The sequence below is a fragment of the Musca domestica genome, unplaced genomic scaffold (assembly GCF_030504385.1).
Source record: "Musca domestica strain aabys unplaced genomic scaffold, Musca_domestica.polishedcontigs.V.1.1 9, whole genome shotgun sequence".
Taxonomy (NCBI): domain Eukaryota; kingdom Metazoa; phylum Arthropoda; class Insecta; order Diptera; family Muscidae; genus Musca; species Musca domestica.
Window position 1 is genome coordinate 9,594,459 of NW_026712435.1, and position 20,703 is coordinate 9,615,161.

A 20,703-nucleotide genomic window follows, 5' to 3' on the forward strand; every position below is an offset into this window, starting at 1 on the left:
TTTAGATTTTATTGAATTTTGCCTTGAAAGACCCTACTTGCTGTTGCTGAAGTACCGTCAAAATTATTCATTCCTCCACGTACAAAATTGTATTCTATTGCCACACCAGATCAAGGGGAGAGGTTAATGCGGACCTTACGGGAAGTTGGAATATCTACTAGTGTGTTATGTTGACATCAGTTGGTATTTTAATTTTGCCCTCTCTGAATTATGGACTGCAAGTTCTGTTTTTCTGGGAGTCACTACTACTCTGTGGGTAGAGTGTCCCGAGTTGTAGATTGTACTCTGCGGTAATGTGGATAAAAAGTCCTGGGAGTGGCAAATAGATGAAAATACCAAATATTCCTTAGAAGTCGGATGACGTCTTGTGGTGCTAACAGGTCCTTTCGTAGTTATTCTTCAAGGTGAATTTTGAGGTAAAGGTTTTGCACTATTACAAGGGTTTAGTGTGTACTTCAATTGCCCAGAACCTAATTTTCCTAAAATCACTTCACTATAAATTTCATTTCACACTGCAAGTTTTATAGTTACCTTCGAGATATCTAGTAGTGTGTTGGTAATTATAAGAGTAGACTATTTAATCAACAAGTACTTTATTTAATATTTTGATGTTTCCGATTTTTAAAAGTTTTATTTCGGAGGATTTGTTCTGGTTCTTTCAGCAGTTTTTAATAAAAAGGAAGAATTAATTTGGTTAAGACTGCTTCAAGCTGAAGTTAGTCGCAAAGAATATGAATGTGAAAGAGAACATCAGATTTTATATATAGAAAACACAGGGTGTTGTTGTTCGTAATTTTTGCGAATTTAAATAGATTTTTGGATTTACAAAATATATATCAGATTGACTAAATAAATATAGCAGTACTCGAAAATGATATTTAAATTTTGATTTGAGTGTTATTTTAGAGAATAAATGTAATTACATGTTAGATGGGCCTTATGTTTTTAGTAACCCTCACCCAACTCTCCACAACAGTGGTGAATATAGTAAGGTGTGCGAAAGACAGAAAAGTTATGAATGAATGAAATGTCAACGAAGAGAAATGTAACAAAAACAAAAAATGTAATGAAGAGTTACAAACATTTCATTCATGATTTTATTTCTAAAAAATGTGAGATCGCTACAAAAAAACATAAGTGAGTAAAAAAAATAAGAGATAAAAAGTGTGTACTCTTAATCAGTGGGGTTTGTTTTTTTGTTTTTTTGTTTTGATTGCAGTGAGCCGGGCATCATAAAATGTGTTTTGGAAGGCAACAGTGGTACCTGCATATAACCTACAATTACTTTGCTGCAATGGAATACAACATTTCAAATGATAATTTATCATATGTTTTATAGCAAGCTAAAGTGTATTAAGTTTTTGTTCAGGGGAAATTTTGGATTAGTGAGAAAATATGTTCTGAAAATTACAGTCTTTCTGTCACCACGTCCACCACAAACCACATAATTAGCCAAGATTTTCGCTGGATAATTAGGGGGAAAAAGGGCGTGTTAAAGTTTAATGTCCTTTCCGTGATAAGTTCCCATTAGTTTTCCGTCCATATCTTCCAATACATAGTAATGCCGACCTAACTTTTCTTTGACCTTAGCCTTTATAAAGACCGGAGCGAGTTTGGCATTGAAAGATTTTTCATGATTGCTCTGTGCAAAATTTCGTCTGTAGACTATTTGGCCAACATTAAAGATCTGCTGTCTTGTTCGAAGGTTATAGGTGTTTTGTTTTTTATCGAATGCTTCTTTTATGCACTTTTTAATCTTATTACGCATAACTTGAAGGCTATCGTCTCTCGATAAATCAAAAGATGGTTCATTCAGTGCATTCAACTTCCTTAGTATCTCATAAGACGAGGCATGAGTTATCATATTAAACCCATATAGAGCATGATATGGGGAGCATCGAATGGATTGGTGGAACGAGTTGCGTAGGGCACAGCTTATATGCCTTAACTTTTCGTCCCACAGTTTGTGATCCTTCTTAAGATATGCCCGTATCCCCGCAATCAGTGAACGATTGACACGTTCAGATGCATTGGATTGTGGGGAATACAAAGCGGTGTATGTATGCTTGATTCCATAAGATGTCAAGAACGCATTAAACTCATTGGAGCGAAATTGACTCCCATTGTCGCTTATTATGATCTCCGGGACCCCATAAACATGAAATATATTATTTAAAAGGAAATCTTGAATGGGGGAAGTTGTGAATTTCCGAAGTGGGCAGAGCCAATGGAATTTGGAAAGGTGGTCAAGGATGATGAGAATTCCAATATGGCCGGACTTGCTTCGTGGATAGGGACCGAGAATATCTATATATAACCGTTGAAACGGACGGACTGACTCGACTTGTTGGCCCATTGGGGGTTTCAGAATCATATTTGGGGCTTTGGTCGTCTTACAAACTTCGCAATTTCTGACATATTCCCTTACATCGACAACCATCCCTGGCCAGAAAAACGTTCGCCTAAGGAGTTCCAGTGTCTTTGCCATACCTCCATGCGCTGTTTCAGGTGCGTCGTGGGCTCTAGAAATGACTGAAGGTCGCAATTTGAGAGGAACCCAAAGCTTCCAACACCATTCATCCTGTGAATCATCACCGGAGGTGTGCTCTGTTCTATAATAAACGTATTGTTCGACTATTTTCAGGTCAGGATATTTAGAGGGGTCTCCAGAAATTGTTTCTTTTAGTTCCAAATAGTCTGGGTCACTGAAGCTAGGAGAATTGAAGTCAATTACTGGATCAGAAAGTTCTAGGTTAGAGATTTCATCCGTTGGGATTCTAGACAATGCGTCTGGCACGATGTGGTCTTTTCCTTTGCGGTGGCTGATGGTAAACCTATACGGCTGAAGTTTGAAAGCCCATCGAGCCAACCTGCCATTGAGATCTGTTTGACGCATTAGCCATAGCAAACTTGAATGATCAGTAATGACCTCAAATTCTTGAAGTTCCAGGTAACACCTGAACTTCTTTATAGCTTCTATTACGGCGAGACACTCACGCTCGGTGACACTATAATTCCTTTGAGCGGTACTGAGCTTTTTGCTCATAAAAGCTATAGGTCGTTCATTTCCTTCCTGGTCCAATTGGACGAGGACTGCTCCAATCCCATAATCACTCGCATCACAGTGAAGGTAGAACTTCTTAGAAAAGTCTGGATTCGCCAACACTGGAGCTGTAGTGAGCATTGATTTTACCCTCTCGAAGGATTTTTGAGCCTCTTCAGTCCAACAAAATCGTTTTTTAGTAGAAATCACCTCGGTTATAGGGAAGGTTTCTGTTGAAAATTGTGAAGAAATCTCCTATACCATCCAGCAAGTCCTAAAAAACCCCTAACCTGCTTTAGATTTTTGGGTACAGGCCAGTTGGTTATGGCAAGAATCTTTTCGGGATCGGTAGTTATTCCGCCTTCCCCAATGATATAACCAAGGTAATTCACCTTGGTAACACAAAATTTACTTTTAGAGATGTTTATAGTCAAATTTGCTTTTTTGAATTCTGAGGATATACGGATAAGGACCTCCAAATGAGTCTTGAAATCCTCTGAGATAATAATTAAATCATCGAGGTAACCGAACACGGAATGGCGAAGATCAGGCGGGATAAGCTCGTCCATTAATCGGCACATCGTCTGGGGGGCATTGCACAGCCCGAACGGCATAACCACGAATTGGTAAAGTGGTCGTCCGGGAACTGTGAATGCCGTGAGATGCTTCGATTTCTGATCAAGACTTATTTGCCAAAACGCATCTTTTAAGTCCAATTTCGTGATTATATTAGCCTTTGGTAGGCGTGACAATATACCCTCAATATTAGGGAGTGGATAGGCATCTTTTTTCGTCACGGAGTTAAGTTTGCGAGCGTCGAGGCATAGTCGGATTTTGTTGGGCTTCACTACAAGCCTCATGGGTGAACTCCAGGGGGAATTCGAGCGTTCGATGACACCCAACTGAAGCATTCTATCAATTTCGGCAAACATTAACTTTTCCACCGCGGGCGAAACGGGATAAAACCGCTGTTTAATAGGTGAGGCTTCCCCGACGTCGATCGTATGCTTGATCAAATCGGTTCTGCCTAGACCTTGTGTCTCAAAATTTGGAAATAATTCAATAACATTTTGTAATTGTTTTCGCTCTTCAATGGAAAGAGGATAAAAGGTATCATCATGATTCTTGCATTTTTCTAATTCTGGAGGAATTTCCATTGTGGATATATCCGGTGGACAAATCCCATTGACACTAGTGCTTACTATATCTGACGATCCTATTATATTTTCTAACAAATTAAACGTTTTCCAGAAGTCAATACCCAGGATTAATCTCTGAGTTATAGTGGGGATTATATAGAATTTTAGATTGCTAGTTGTGTTCATGAACGAAACTTTAGCTACAATCCAACCTAATACTTCTTGCCGTTTGCCATCTGCCGTTTTAACGTACGATTTACATGCAGTAAAATTGGGATATTTAGATAAATTTTGTATGGCAAGGTCTCCACCAACGCAACTTACATTGGCGCCTGTGTCCAGGAGTCCATATTCGATTCTATCCAAAAACGATATTTTAGCGTAATATCGCTTGTCATGGGGGTTTGAAATAATGGAAGAAATCTGTATTTTTGAAAATAATCTCCGAGATTTAAAAAATCGACGTAACCGAATTGTAGATCGTTTAGGTTTATTGGTATATGTGAGAGATGAAACATTGAAGATTTCGTTCCGTTTCTTTACATACAACTTCTTTATGTAATGGAAGGCTAGGAGATATGATATTAGCATTATGTCTGTCAGATATGTCTATAGGAGTGTTGGGTCGTTTTAGAATCGTAATGTTGTTACTGAAAGGTTTTGAATGAAGTTTGTTGTCTTCGGTTGATTTTGTATCAGAATCGTATATTTTATTATCTGTAATTGAATGTTTGGTCTTAGGAAAAGATTTATTTTCATGGTCGTGATTTGGTTCTATTGAGGGTCCCTCAGAAAGACTTGGTCTTTTGGAGGTCCCACTGTACGCACGTTTTTTGAACTCGACTGCATTCGAGAAATGCACTTAACGCATTGTGGCTTGTAAATGTTTTTTGCGCCACAGCCGTAACAAAAGACAGTTCTGCTCTCTAAACAATCCTGCCAGTGGTGACCTAAGCTATCGCAATTCCAACACTTATAATTTGACTCGCTTCGCTGAAGTGCTTCAATGTGGAGTTCTGATTCAGACTCTGGCCCATGGTCGTCTTGGCCTACTTCTGCAACCATCTTACGAGGAAATGGGTTAGGATTTTGATGGCGTTGAACCAATGTTCTCCGTACGTATTCATCGCTGAGAAAGTTCTCACGCATTTGTACCAACTTTCTCAAGTGCGAAAGGGAATATACTGGAACGTAAAGCAGGTCCTGGCGTATCTCGGGACGCAAATTACGAGCTATAATTTCAACGAATTCCACTTCAGACAAAGGTTTAGAGAGTCTGTCTGCTATCATACATAAAGCATCGAAAAAGTTATCGTAGCTTTCACCGGACTTTTGTTTTCTATTCCTTAACTCTTCTCTGAGGTCAAAAGATGACTTCATGTCCTTATATTGCCCACGAATGTCCTTACAAAACTCTTCCCATGTAATGGTTTGTACCGATTTATGGTATCTCCAGTACCATTCGCGTGCTTTGCCTGATAGTATAGTATTAAGATTCTTGCATATGAGAGAAAAATCTCCATTAAGTGTTTCGTTAGTGAGGGTTTTGACCCTATATAAAAACTCATCAATTGTATGCCCATTTGATGAACCATCGAACTTAAGGTGCCAATTGTTTATTATTGATGTTACTTTGTCAGCTGGCAAGTTATTAGAAGAAGAAGCATTTGGCAAAACATATGAATTCTGATCATTAAAGGGTTGTTGAACCGGAATTGTATGAGGTATATTAAGATTCTCATGATGATTGGCATTAGAAATGACATTTTGATTATTATGTAAATTTTGGTTGGGAATATTGACAGAATGATTTAAGGGTATATTGGGGTTAAAGTTGGTATTATTATTTCCTACATTATTTGTGTTATTGGTTTGAAGATTGACATTGCTGAGATTTCTTATAGGATTGGGCAAAACATTAAGATTTTGTAGTATACGAGTTAAATTTGTCTCAATCATTCGATTGATTTCCCCATAGTCAATGACAGGGGTTGGGTTGTTGTTATTGGTAAATGGAGATAAGACAATATTGCCATTACCTAGTGAATTAGGTGGGTTAGGAGATTGTTGTGGCTCAGTGGATGGGTTAGCACCATTATCAAAAGACATATTTGGTACATCTTGGAATAAATTCCGACTGGCACTTCTAATATTATATGTTCGAGCCATTGCCCCTCTGCCTTTGCCTCGTTTACTTTGCTTTGCCATAGGGGGTCTTTTAGGCGTAACAACATATATTCGCAACTCATTGAGCTGGCAAGGATGTTGACAAACCGGACATTGTGCTGAGGTGGCCAGATGTCTCTCTATGCAATCTCTATGAAAAGAGTGCAAACACTGGCTGATAACTAAACAATCCTGTCCTTCTGTCATAGGTTCGTTGCAGATATTACAACCTGAAGCCACAAAATTTGCCGAAGCAATAGGTTGATCATCTTGTATAGAATCCTGCTGTTCAGCCATTTCCAATAATCAATATTTTAGATATATTAAAAATTTATTGAGAAAATTCAATCAAGAAGAAAAATCATAAATACTGAAATAATTCGAAAAATACAATGAAAATAATGAAAATGTAGTTTTTCAATTTTAAATTGGGATCAAACTATTATGATAGAAGGTTTTAAATATTTTCATATTTGATTGACGTTCCTTACAAAACAAAATAGATATGAGTGGGAAATAGCTTACGATCAAATCAATGGATAACAATTTGGACTATGGAATTTTATATATCTCCTAAAACTGTGCATATCAGACACACCAGCTTTGCTTCAAGTAACCCATGGAAATCTAACCTATTCATCAGAGGTCATTAAATTGCATATAGCAAAGAAAATGATAATCCGTCAGATAAATGGATGCTGATTTCTTAGCCACAAAATACACAAATTTCCGGAGGTACACAAAACTACGGAAAGTGAGTTATATGTCTTATATAAGAGCCATAAAAAGCGGAAAAGGTTGACAGATATTCTTCGGTCAACTAAATCGAAGTTAACTTCAAATTGTTGAAAATCCAGATAGATTCTGTTAACTATTCAAACTTCATATACCCCCAAAATAAAACAAATAAAAAACCTTCGATATAATGAAATCTAGTAGTAATCGGAAGAGAGCCAGGATAGCGATAGAATTCCCCTGGTCCCACGTTGTTGGGCGCCAAATACTGTAATGTACAGGAACATATAAAAATGCTTGTTAGCATTTGTTTAACCTTTGACTAAGAGAAGGACTACGGGAGCCTTTTAATTGGGTAGCTGCAGTCGTTATTGGTAGCTGCAGTCGTTATTGTCCGCTTTTAGTCAATGCGAGTTCGTCTACAGGTATTATTATAGACTCCCAGATAAATAAAAAAAAACATTAAAATTGAAATATGTACCGAGTATGCAAAAACAAAGAATTAAATAGAATCATAAATTAAAAAGTGGAATGTTGTTTTGATCGTAGGCTTTAAATGATGTATCTTCTCTGATGTTTTGAGAAGTAACCTCGAAACCCACGCCTACCTTTGTCCATAATGGCTAATGTTTCATGGACCCCTTCTTCCACTATTTCAAATCTAAATTGTTAAGGTAAGGAAACGTCTATTATTAGTTTAGCAGTTCATTCTGAATTTAACAATGATTTATTCATAACATAATAAAATGAAAAATAAAATAATTCATTTAACAATGTGTCTATATATGTATAAATCTCAATAAGATATAGAACTATTGACACGGAAATTTTCAATAAACCAATAAAAGGGTTAATAAATTAAACTGATAGTAATTAATCTCACCACAATAAGAGAAACATTATTTTGTGACATCGTTTTGAGAGCAATACATCAATGTTAGTGTTAAAAAATATAAAATAGAGATATCAAAGCAAAACAATAAAAATACTATTTTAAAAGCAGAGGTGTAATGCTCTCATATTCATATTTAACAGAGAAATGCAAACTCACCACGCTCTCCTTATGGATGAAGGCCTTCTCCTGGAAGCTGGATACTCTTGATGCTTATATGAAGATAGAATAATAAATCTCTTAAGGTCGTGATAAATTTATCTCATGCGATACTGATTTAAGTTATTCTATGTGCAATAAGAAAAATAGATAATTAACTAGATTTTATACTGAGTGCAAAATGATATACAGGGTGATTGAATTAATAATATTAATACATAATTATTAAAAATATTAATTCATAATAATTAAAAATATTAATTAATAATATAATAAAAATGTTAACAATAATTAATTTAATAAAAATTGGTTAAATCGCCATAATTTAACATATCGTATAATGAATATATATATGATTTCAGAAAAATGTAATTTTTAAGAGGTAAAACCCCAGTGTATATCAAATTGGTTATGATCATCCTAATGATTATACTATTGGGCGTATTTTTAGATTTTATTGAATTTTGCCTTGAAAGACCCTACTTGCTGTTGCTGAAGTACCGTCAAAATTATTCATTCCTCCACGTACAAAATTGTATTCTATTGCCACACCAGATCAAGGGGAGAGGTTAATGCGGACCTTACGGGAAGTTGGAATATCTACTAGTGTGTTATGTTGACATCAGTTGGTATTTTAATTTTGCCCTCTCTGAATTATGGACTGCAAGTTCTGTTTTTCTGGGAGTCACTACTACTCTGTGGGTAGAGTGTCCCGAGTTGTAGATTGTACTCTGCGGTAATGTGGATAAAAAGTCCTGGGAGTGGCAAATAGATGAAAATACCAAATATTCCTTAGAAGTCGGATGACGTCTTGTGGTGCTAACAGGTCCTTTCGTAGTTATTCTTCAAGGTGAATTTTGAGGTAAAGGTTTTGCACTATTACAAGGGTTTAGTGTGTACTTCAATTGCCCAGAACCTAATTTTCCTAAAATCACTTCACTATAAATTTCATTTCACACTGCAAGTTTTATAGTTACCTTCGAGATATCTAGTAGTGTGTTGGTAATTATAAGAGTAGACTATTTAATCAACAAGTACTTTATTTAATATTTTGATGTTTCCGATTTTTAAAAGTTTTATTTCGGAGGATTTGTTCTGGTTCTTTCAGCAGTTTTTAATAAAAAGGAAGAATTAATTTGGTTAAGACTGCTTCAAGCTGAAGTTAGTCGCAAAGAATATGAATGTGAAAGAGAACATCAGATTTTATATATAGAAAACACAGGGTGTTGTTGTTCGTAATTTTTGCGAATTTAAATAGATTTTTGGATTTACAAAATATATATCAGATTGACTAAATAAATATAGCAGTACTCGAAAATGATATTTAAATTTTGATTTGAGTGTTATTTTAGAGAATAAATGTAATTACATGTTAGATGGGCCTTATGTTTTTAGTAACCCTCACCCAACTCTCCACAACAGTGGTGAATATAGTAAGGTGTGCGAAAGACAGAAAAGTTATGAATGAATGAAATGTCAACGAAGAGAAATGTAACAAAAACAAAAAATGTAATGAAGAGTTACAAACATTTCATTCATGATTTTATTTCTAAAAAATGTGAGATCGCTACAAAAAAACATAAGTGAGTAAAAAAAATAAGAGATAAAAAGTGTGTACTCTTAATCAGTGGGGTTTGTTTTTTTGTTTTGATTGCAGTGAGCCGGGCATCATAAAATGTGTTTTGGAAGGCAACAGTGGTACCTGCATATAACCTACAATTACTTTGCTGCAATGGAATACAACATTTCAAATGATAATTTATCATATGTTTTATAGCAAGCTAAAGTGTATTAAGTTTTTGTTCAGGGGAAATTTTGGATTAGTGAGAAAATATGTTCTGAAAATTACAGTCTTTCTGTCACCACGTCCACCACACGATAGCCACTTGTGGTTTCTGAAGTTGAAGTTGGTTGCAGTTTCTTCATCTCACCCTGTAGAGGTTTACGTTTACGTATAGCCTGATATTCGGAATTTTTCAGTTAGATGTTTTTACATTATGCAATTTCTTTCAGATGGTGGGGCGTATCAAAAATCGTTAAAGCCGAAATAAGCTGTTGTTTTACTTGTCAATAAAGCTACAGGGTTGCCCATATTCGACGGACCCATGTTTTGTTATGCGACTTGTGTGCTGTGGAGCGCCGTCTTGTTGAAACCAGAACTGCCTCATATGCTTTCGACGAATAATTGGCATCACAAAATTGGTCATCATGTCGCGATAACGCTCCTGATTGATGGTAACAGCATGGCCATTTTCATTTTGGAAGAAAAACGGCCCAATGGCCGCACTAACGCTGCACCAAACTGTGACTTTTTCGTCATGAAGAGGCACTTCTTGAATCTCCTGAGGATTTTCAGTGGCGTAAAAACTGCAATTTTGCTTATTTACGGTCCCTTAGAAGGCGCATTTCTCACATTTTTTAATGTTTTAAAAGCACGTTGAGTTTTCACAATTGACTTCTTCTGTTGAATGTAAATTTCAACTATTTCGGAGCGCTCGCGTGGCTTGTATTTGTTCATCGTAAAAATCTGCTTGGACTGACGCTTCAAACGCGGTATGTCATTAAGCGATGTAACATCTCTGTCAAAAGTTATGGCGTTGCCAGATGGGTCCGTCGAATATAGGCAACCCTTTATTTATTTATTAATTGGAAAGCTCGAAAATGAAAGCAGATATCCGAAAAATATGGGATACCGGCAAACCGACGATTATTAAAATGCACATATTTTCCATTTTGACATATTTGCGACAACACCACACAGCATTTGCTTATGTGATGTATTTGATTTGTTTCTGGCTTTGTCATAGAACGGGTTGGGTTGATTCTGTCTTCGAGGCTAGAATGAAGAAACTAGCGTTAGCCACGTACTTCAAAATGTTCTGAAGTTATTAACTCATACTCAAAAAGGGGCTCAAAGAAATATTTCCACAAGCAGATTCGGTAATACCACCTCTATCTCGAAGTTATTAAAATGTTTGTACTTTAATTAAATTAAACACGTTTCACTGATTAAGATGATATTTAACCGTAAAAATCTACATTTCTTAGACTTACCTATACAACTTTTTTCATTTTTTGAAGGCATAGAAACAATCGTATTCCAAATTAAAAATAAGTTAATGGATGGATACCTACATACTTTACCCAAATACCTTAAGACGATTTTATATCTCGTTGGAGATAACTCGTCTGTCGGCTGAAATGAATTTGGAATACATATTCTCCATGCCATCCAACAAACATGCATACATATTAGAGTCCGACACGCCATGCATACAAATCCATACATATTTATGCAGGCAATAATAAATATGTTTATTTGTAGCTAAACAAGTTGATTTTAATGAAACAATTTAACAGCCGGCTAGGCTAATTCAATGCGGTGAGACGGAGAGAGGAGAGAAGAGAGACAGACTGTAAGCAGCAGTAAGCACACTTTCTTGAGCTCATCATCATGTGGCACGTGACTTGAATGATCGTAGCGCACATCGGCCGGACGATTATGCAGCATAACCGGGCAGCCGAAGAGTATTGTTAAATGTCAATTAGCTTAGAGATTTCTCTGGGGAAGTTGTTTGTTTTGTAGGGATTTTTGTTTAATTTTTTGTATTTTTTATGACAATCAAATTATACGGCCGTGCGCTGGCTGGGCGCTTATCAACGAGTGAATGAAGGCGTGACCACTAGTTTGCCTTGTCATAAGTCATTTTCTAATCGGCAGCCGATTAACAATAGTGCGAGAAAATTGTAATTCTCTTCTTCTCTCTCTCTTTCAGATATGTCATCAAACACCTTGTTCAAAAATGGGGATACGAAGCAAAGAATCTACTAGTCGACGAAACATGGGACGATTTTGCCGCGGTGGCATGGCATGAAACACCTGTGTTTTATGACCCGGCTTACATATTTCCGCAGCACAACAACGGAAAAGACTTCAGTGGCTATAGCTATGATACGCCACCTTATGGCAGTGGCAGTGGCAGCGGTTCCTCAAACCACTACAATGACGATCCCTATCAGTATACCAAATCCTCAACGACTGAAGGTCCCACGTGAGTGATTTCGTTTAGAGATAACAATTCTTGTTTCAACACTTCAATGACTGACTGTCCGGCTTCTTGGCTTCTTTACAGATATTTGCTATACACCTCGGCAGGTCAACGACTAAATTTCAACAAAAATCAAATGTCTTCATTTGCCAGCAGCAGCAGTAGTAGCAGCAGCAGTAATACAAAGACCACACCTAACAATCCCACGCTGTGGCTGAAACGGATAGTACGTGACATCAGCAAGAAGGCCACGGCACAGAAAACGGAAAGTCCTCTAATTATCGATACCATCGATGGGGAAGATGCTTCGAAACATCACGTATCGAGCCGTGATGTATCACTCAATATGGATCTCTTGGATATTGTGGGTGTTGACAGAGGCAGCAAATCGCGCGTCCGTCGTCAAAGTCCTGGACGCATGTCACTTTGCCCAACCACATCTCAATTTATAACGCCTCAAGCAGCATTGAACAGTAAAGGTAGAGCTGTTAGTTATAAGTTTTTGTTTTCCTGAATCTTATCTGGTGATCTTTTTGATATTTGTCAGGTAACTGGATGTTTGTGGTGAATGAAGCCAGTACAGCTAGACAAATGGTGAAAGCGGAATTATGCGCGTAAGTATCTATATACATAATACTAATTGATCTACGCAATCTTTTTATGTCCAACGGTAATGAGCAAGAGTTTGGACCGTTTGCTTTTCAAAAAATTTTAGCTTAATAAGCCCCGAAGCAAGATTCCCAATTTGAAATGTGTCTTGCTTATTTAGGAATTTATATGAGATTACGATTTAACGGTTTAAACCAGAGGAGGAAGGAACTGAAAAAATTGTCCGTATATTCTATCTGTCATTATCATCAAAATAAAAATTATTATGTCGAAAGTTCCTATCAATTCGGACCCTATTTTCGTTTTGATCGAGATTTCTGATTTATTACTTTTTATACCCCACGCCACACTATTATTTGTAAAGTGCAGAACGAAACGAAATGAACCATAGGTTCTTTTGATGATCTTCATAGAAACGCATTATGAGTCTATTTATGCATGTCCGTCTGTCTGTCAATGTAGTTTTGTAAACAAAGTGCAAACCGGATTTATTGTTTGATTTAGAAATTTCCCACAAATCATTGGTTTGGTCCAAGGACAAACCTTATTAAAATTGGTGATAATCGAATCAGTTTTGGATATAGTTCCCATATATAGTGTAGTCCGATTTCATAAGAATTGTGCAGCAAATAAGTAATATCAGTCAATCAAATGAGTTTTAGCACACACGGCCTAGTACAGTCTTGAAGTATGTCTGTCGATTTTGCACCATATGTGTAATATTCGTTCAAATAACATTGATTTTGGCACATCCGATCGAATTTAGCCCAGAAACAAGTATTTAAAATTTGGTGAAAATCGGTTCAGATATAGTTATATCTCCCATGTATATGTTTCATCCCTCACATTCATAATATGCTCTCCACAAAAATGATATTTGAAATCAGTAATGGAATTTTCTAACTCATTTTTTAAGTTACCGACAAAATGAGGTAAAATTAATATGCTCATGATTTCGGTAATTAACGAAATATGTCGGTATGTTAGCAACGAAATCAAAGTAGTTAACCTACTTAAAAGTATTTTCAAACTTACTAATTATTGTCGGTAACTCCAAGGGTCTCCATAAGGACTAAACCTTATGAAATAATAAGAGTAGATTTCTCCCTTTCCTGGGGGTAAAAAAAGGATGTTTTATTGATCTTTAATTCAAATTTTTGTTGCGGAATTGTTGATCGGGAATTCGACGTTGCGTTCGGATGACGTTGGCGTTAACGATTTGAAGGTGATCTGGAACTGTTATCAGGAATTACGATGTTTATGTTCGTGTGATGGGGTTGTTTGAAGGTAATCGGGAACTTATGGTCGACGGTTGAATCAAATCAGAAGTCACGATAATTGTTCTCAGTCACGTCGGCATTCGGTTGTTGACGATTTGAAGGTAATCGGGATCTCGTGGTAGACGATCGGGGTTTGCAAGTAGATGTGGACGTACAGGCTTAGGAGGCAGATTGGTGACCTGTGGTATAAAAGCTAGCAATTCACAGGTGAGATACTCGGGAGCAGCTGTCCAGGTCTTCGTATGGGGACTGAGATTCGTTCGGGTTTGGCAGCTCGTTGAGGGTGGATTCGGCAACCGATGTGTTAGACTTTGTAGATGGATCGGAACTCGTTCGGGTTCGGCAGCTCATTGAGGGTAGGTTCGGCAACCGATGTTTAGGTCTTCGTGGATGTATCAGGCCTCGTTCAGGATCGGCAGGGTTCCTGATAGGGTTTTCTTAATCGGGTCGTACACAGGAGCGAGGTAACTAGTTTAGCTACGGTTACTCTACTACCAATGTTTGACTACAATACGGAACAGCGAAGCTCCTGCGGAACAACGATCGTGCTTTTTGAAAGCCTTTATTTATTTACTTATTTTTTGTTATTTTATTAATATCAGCTTTTTGGTAGCTTCATTATTGTTGATATGATTTTGATGTTTTTAGCCAGTGTTGTTACTTCTCCGTTCCCATACTCTTTTGCTATTTTTACTACTTTCTAACAATTTTGAAATAACATGTATATATAATACGTAAGCAAAGGCCACAGTTGGGCGGGCCGAGCACTCGTTACCCTTCATTGACTGTAATGAAAGAATTTCTCAAGATATTTTTATAAATTATTGGATTACTTAAAAAAATCCACCGTCGTAGTCAGCGTTTCCGATATCTGACTCAGGGGAGTCAGCATTAATATAAAGGTCATAAGTCTTACTATGCAGTATTAAAAATTTTCGCGGTTGAATGGAAATTTTGATTTTTTTCACACGAAAGTTGGGGTACATTTCACATGCTATATTTTATCTAATGATTATTCGAAAATGGTAGGCTTAGAAAGCATCAGATTTAGTCCAAATTTGATACATGAAATCAGTCCTTCTGTTAGCGTTTTTCTTCACACTTCGTGTATTTCAATATTTCTATCAATAATAGACCTGATGTAAATATGTGATTTGTCGGTACACTCATTGAGGTAACTGCGCAATAAAAGTTCTGCATTTTCTAAAAACATCTATATATATATATATACTATATTATTAATTATTGGCACCTCCCCTAATAAGGGTAAACATTTTGAATAATCATAACGCATGTCAAAATATATTTTACTGAAGGTACATAAGCTGAGGGTATACATCTGTCGGCCAACCCGATCATCCACCATTATATATATATATATATATATATATATATATATATATATATATATATATATATATATATATATATATATATATATATATATATATATATATATATATATATATATATATATATATATATATATATATATATTTATATATATTTACGAACTTTACCCATTTACGAGAAGGGACAATGGGCATGTCGGTCGGTTTATTCCCAAAATTCGGTATTTCGGTGATTTTAGCGACATTATTTACCGAAGATCTTAATGGATACTACAGCCTATAACAAAAAAGTACACAAGCAGACCCACGTCCCTGTATAGACCCCATATAACGGTGTCTCCCAATACAAGGTGTTTTTATGATTTTAGAGATTTTGTTTTAAATTTCGTATTTAATGTTCGTAATGGGTACTACAGCATATGGCAAAAAAAAATTGCGTACGCAGATCCACGTCTTCGTACAGCTCCATACAGGGTGAGAGAAAACAAGTAAAAAAGCTGTAAGTTCGGCCGGGTCGAACTTTTAATACCCTCCACCATTTGGAGCAAATTTGGCAATTTCCACAAAAAATAAAATCCGTTAAAAATTCTCTCAAAATACCGAATGCATGTCCCATTTCTGACATGGGCTAAAGTATTCATTTCGAACTTCACATGCGAAATTTGAAACAATCCCGGTAAAATATGTCGCTAAAATCATCAAAATATCGAATATCGGAGGGTACGGTATATGGGGGATATACGAAGACGTGGACCTACATGGCCCATTTTCTGTTTTATGCTGCAGTATCTATCAGAACGATTCCGTTAAATAATGTAGCTAAAATCATCAAAATACCGAATATCGGGAGGTACCGTTATATGGGGGCTATATGATAACTTGGACCTACATGGCCCATTTACGAACTTAACCTGCCTACTGGCAAAATATACATGTGTGCAAAATTTTAGCCTTCTATCTCAACTTGTTCGAAAGATATCGTGATTACAACAGACAGACAGACAGACATGGCTAAATCGTCTTAAAGTTTTACGCTGATCAAGAATATATTTACTTTGTTGGGTCTGACATGAGTATTTCGAGGAGTTACAAACGGAATGACAAAATTAATATAATCTCCATAGTATGGTGGAGGGTACAAAAACTGCAACAAAGTCAAACGCCATATGTTGCTCAGCTGACCTCTTTGGCAAGAAAACACGATCATTTTGTTTGTTTACAAACTGCTGGACAACGAATATTTTCTCATCGGAGAAAACCAAATTCAGCAGTTCACCACGTTTAGCTCTTTTGAGTCTATTTTCTTTCTGTTGCGGTGTAAGTTCTTGCACTGCTTGGAATTTCAATGACTTTACCCCGAGCTCATTTTTCAATTTTTGCCGAATGGAATATTCCGATATGTTCAGCTCACAAGCCATTTTTCGGCCACTGCGACGGTTTTGGATCAAGTCGCTTCTTTACCTTTCGAACCATTTCTACTGATGTTGCTGTTTTCATCCGTTCACTTCCTTGACGTCGGGCTACGCTACCAATATCACGGTAACGAGCGATGGTACAAAACACAAAAGATTTATTTACATTTAATGCTGGAGTGCTCTTACGATAGCCACTTGTGGGTTTCCAGCTAAATATAAAGAAATCACACTATCACGCTTGAATTCCATCACGAATATCTTTTGTTCTGGAAAATTCTCTCCAAAATGCTTTTGTACGCTTGTAAACAATATAATGAGCTGTCACTGGAATATTGTTAATAGCTGTCGGACGAGTGGCTCAGAATGAAAGCAGTCCACAGTGGTCGAGGTCGTATGGGAACAGCGGCCAAAAATACTTTCAGTGCACATATCAATATGAATCTTTGGTTATGGTACCTTGATGGGATAAAAATAAAAAATGTGACAAAATGGATATGGTCGATGCATGTTTTGGCATGGTCCCCTTACAACGTACCTCCCGAATAAGGGTTATTTGCCCAATTCTTGTCACATTTCTACACCAGATTGTAATGTGATTTGATATTTTACGTTCTAAGGAGTTAAAAAATAATCTTACTGAAAATTATTTGGAACGGTCCGCCTTTACCTGCGGGTCCCCCTGTAGAGATACCTCTAAAAATAGAAGTAATTTTTTATATAAATCAATTCCAAATTTGATTTTTGTAAACAAAATAAAATAACAATTCAACATACAATTAAATCAAAGTTAAATTTTGCACAAATAATTTGTTTGACCCAAGGCCCGATTGAAATTGTAGATAATCGGTCAAAATTTAGGTATAGCTCCCATATATATTTTCATCCAATTTGCCTTATATTGTGCACCACACTTGTATCAGTCCAAATAGTATGGAATATACGTGCGACCAGAACTCTGTAACAACCATATTTGGGGAAATATATCAAATATAACTCAGAAATACCCTTGCCAAATTTTATCGAGATCGGTTAATATTTGGATATGGCTCCCATATATATCTTCGTCCGATTTGCTTTTTATTGTGCACCAAACGTGTAATATTAGCCCAAATGGAATGGAATTTGGTACGTACGGCCAAATTGAGTCTGGAAACCAGTATGTCAAATTTGGTGGAAATCGATTCAGATAAAGCTATAGCTCCCATACATATTGTTCATCCGATTTGTTGAATTTGCTCTGCATAGCCGTAATGTGGACTCCGTAGTAACGATATTCGGGGCAATATATCAAATACAGCTCAGAAATACCTTTGTCAAATTTTATCGAGTTCGGTTCAGATTTAGATATGGCTCTCATATATATCTATCCGATTTCAAGATAATTCTGCACCAAATGGATAATACAAGCCCGAATTGAAAAGGCGCAAACGTCTCGACAAATTTAGTAGAAATCGATTCAGAGGAGGATATTCCTCCCATATATTAGTTCCTTTGGACTTTTTATTATTACTATAATCATATGATTTAATTCTTACAAATTCCCCATTAAAAACTTTATTTGTTATGTAAGGCTCTACTAAATATGCAAAGTGGTGTAGGGTAACATGAAGTCGGCTCCGCCCAACTTTAAGAATTTCTTTGCTGGTTATTGTTTGGTAACGTTCGCTGTCCCGTTATGGAGGGGTCAGAGCTCAGAAGAAGACGGTTAATAAGATCTGTGTTTGTTGAAACACGAGACTTTTTTCGGGTATGATTTAGTCGAAACTTTTTTTAAATCTTTGTTTCTAGACTCCACGGCCTCCTCCTATAATTATCTAATCTATACAATGACAAATTTCTAAAGTCGGGTGCATGTATTAAAGTTTTATGAACTGTGGGTGGAAGATAGTGCCATGGATATCTATTTGTTAACTTTTTAGCAGTTTCCAGTGCAATGGCCTTAAATTTTTCAGCATTAATCAGAAGACAATGCTCGCAACATTATTGAACACCCCTCAATTACATCCTTATCAATCCCAAACAACAAAAACATATTCTATGTCACTAGCACCATAGAACTGACAAAATTGCAGCGAAGTCACTTCAGTATATTGGGCATAACATACAAATCTGACAAAATCTGAAAGTTAAATTAGCACTTTTAAAATCTTAGGGCCATTACTAATGGCGTGAAAAGAATCACATTGGAGGATTCAGGGGGGAAAACAATTAAAACTTTACCTGAAATCCAATTTTATTTTCAAAATTAATCTTAAAGGCAACTCAGATCACTCACATCTTCTATATTTTTTACACAACTACTAAACACACAAATTACTGCACTAAAAATAAGTCAATACCTTGCTTTTCAATAATAATGCCAAGATTTGTCGTTTTAAAATGTATTTAATTTTGTAATACAGTTCTATTTTTACTCCAATTTTTCACTGATCCCACTGAAAAAAGCAAATACCTACATTTTCTCTTTTTTGATGCTATTCTCGAAGTGGGCCGTTAGAATGAAGTCAAGATAATTATGTTTTCTAAAAAGCTTAACCTCTTAAGAGTTCAGGTGTACACATTTGACAATGAATATCTGATTTTCATTTTTTGAATTTTGGCCAATGGCAGCGACCACTGTGCAGTCTGAAGTTGGTTGCATTTTTTTCACCTCACTTACCTCCCTATATTCGGTGTTTTGATGATTTTAGCAACATAGTTCATCCGAATTATTCCACGTCTTTGTATAGCCCCCATATAACGGATTTCATTTAAGCGGTATTCTTCGACAACTTTTTTTTTTTTTTTTGAAAATTTTCAAATTCGCTCCAAATTGTGGAGGATATTAAAAGTTCAGGCCATCCAAATTTCGCTGTTTTTTACCTTTAAAGTGAAAAAGGCAAGCATATGTATATTTCACACATGTCCTGTGATATAAACGCCATTGCATTTGCCAAATTCATGAGTAAAGCACAGTGCACACTTTTATTGGAAAAAATATAATTTTATTAATAGTTTCACTTGTTTGAAAATATATAAAAAAGAATTTGTCATTAAAACTAATTAATTAAATAAAAAAATTGAAAAAATATAAGGGTATAAGGGAAGAAACGAATTTGATCAATACGATTTTATCAATGTATTTTCCAATACAAAGCTAGAAACCGATCGAACCATTTAGCACAGTTCATCGGTTTGAAAGAAAAAGATGTAACTGTTTGAGTTCTACAAATATCAACAGCATATTTTGATAGAAATATAAAGTGGAGAAAATGAAAATTACTAACTCAAAACACGCACATTTCAGCTATGCCATTCTTTGAGTAAATCAAAGATATGATTTCCAGAAAGCTATGCTGACTGTATGAGTGTAAATATCTGTCGACCAATCTGACTAAAGGACTCCTGTCATAAAAACCTTTATAACAATTCACCATATAATTATTGATGTTATTTTCCATTTTTCTTTCTTTCAGTTCCAACACCTGCACCAATCTTTGCCAATTGCCAAACGGTTATAATTCCAGATGCGAGCAGAAATTTGTACAAAAACGCCTGATTGCCCTGCAAGGAAATGGGCAAAATCTGTATACGGATAGTTTTTGGTTCCCCAGTTGCTGTGTCTGCACAATAGCCGCCAATTAGTACCAATCTATTTAAACAACAACTACAAAATTTAAAAAAAAAAAAAAACATATTTTTAATATTATTATTTAGTTTTCATTTTTCATTGCATTGTGTTCGCGAGAAGAGGCGAAACCTAACTATTCCTTCAAGAATTCTATTTTCTATTTTCACTAAGTGTACAATTAATTAATTAATGCGATTATGAAAAAACGAATCATTAAAAATTAGTAAATAAAGCATCATAATCATTTTCCATGA

General features: G+C 36.0%; 1 protein-coding gene across 4 annotated transcripts in view; it reads left to right on the forward strand.

Moving 5' to 3' along the window:
• The window catches only part of LOC101888972 (protein spaetzle 5), a 65,661-nt gene extending 44,958 nt beyond the window's left edge, over positions 1–20,703 (forward strand). For all 4 annotated transcript variants that reach the window (XM_059131693.1, XM_059131694.1, XM_059131695.1 and 1 more), the window contains 4 exons: positions 11,911–12,186; positions 12,268–12,662; positions 12,731–12,797; positions 20,295–20,703. In XM_059131693.1, the coding sequence (XP_058987676.1) occupies positions 11,911–12,186; positions 12,268–12,662; positions 12,731–12,797; positions 20,295–20,463 (907 nt within the window). In that variant the 3' untranslated portion in view covers positions 20,464–20,703. The remainder of the gene's footprint in view (positions 1–11,910; positions 12,187–12,267; positions 12,663–12,730; positions 12,798–20,294) is intronic.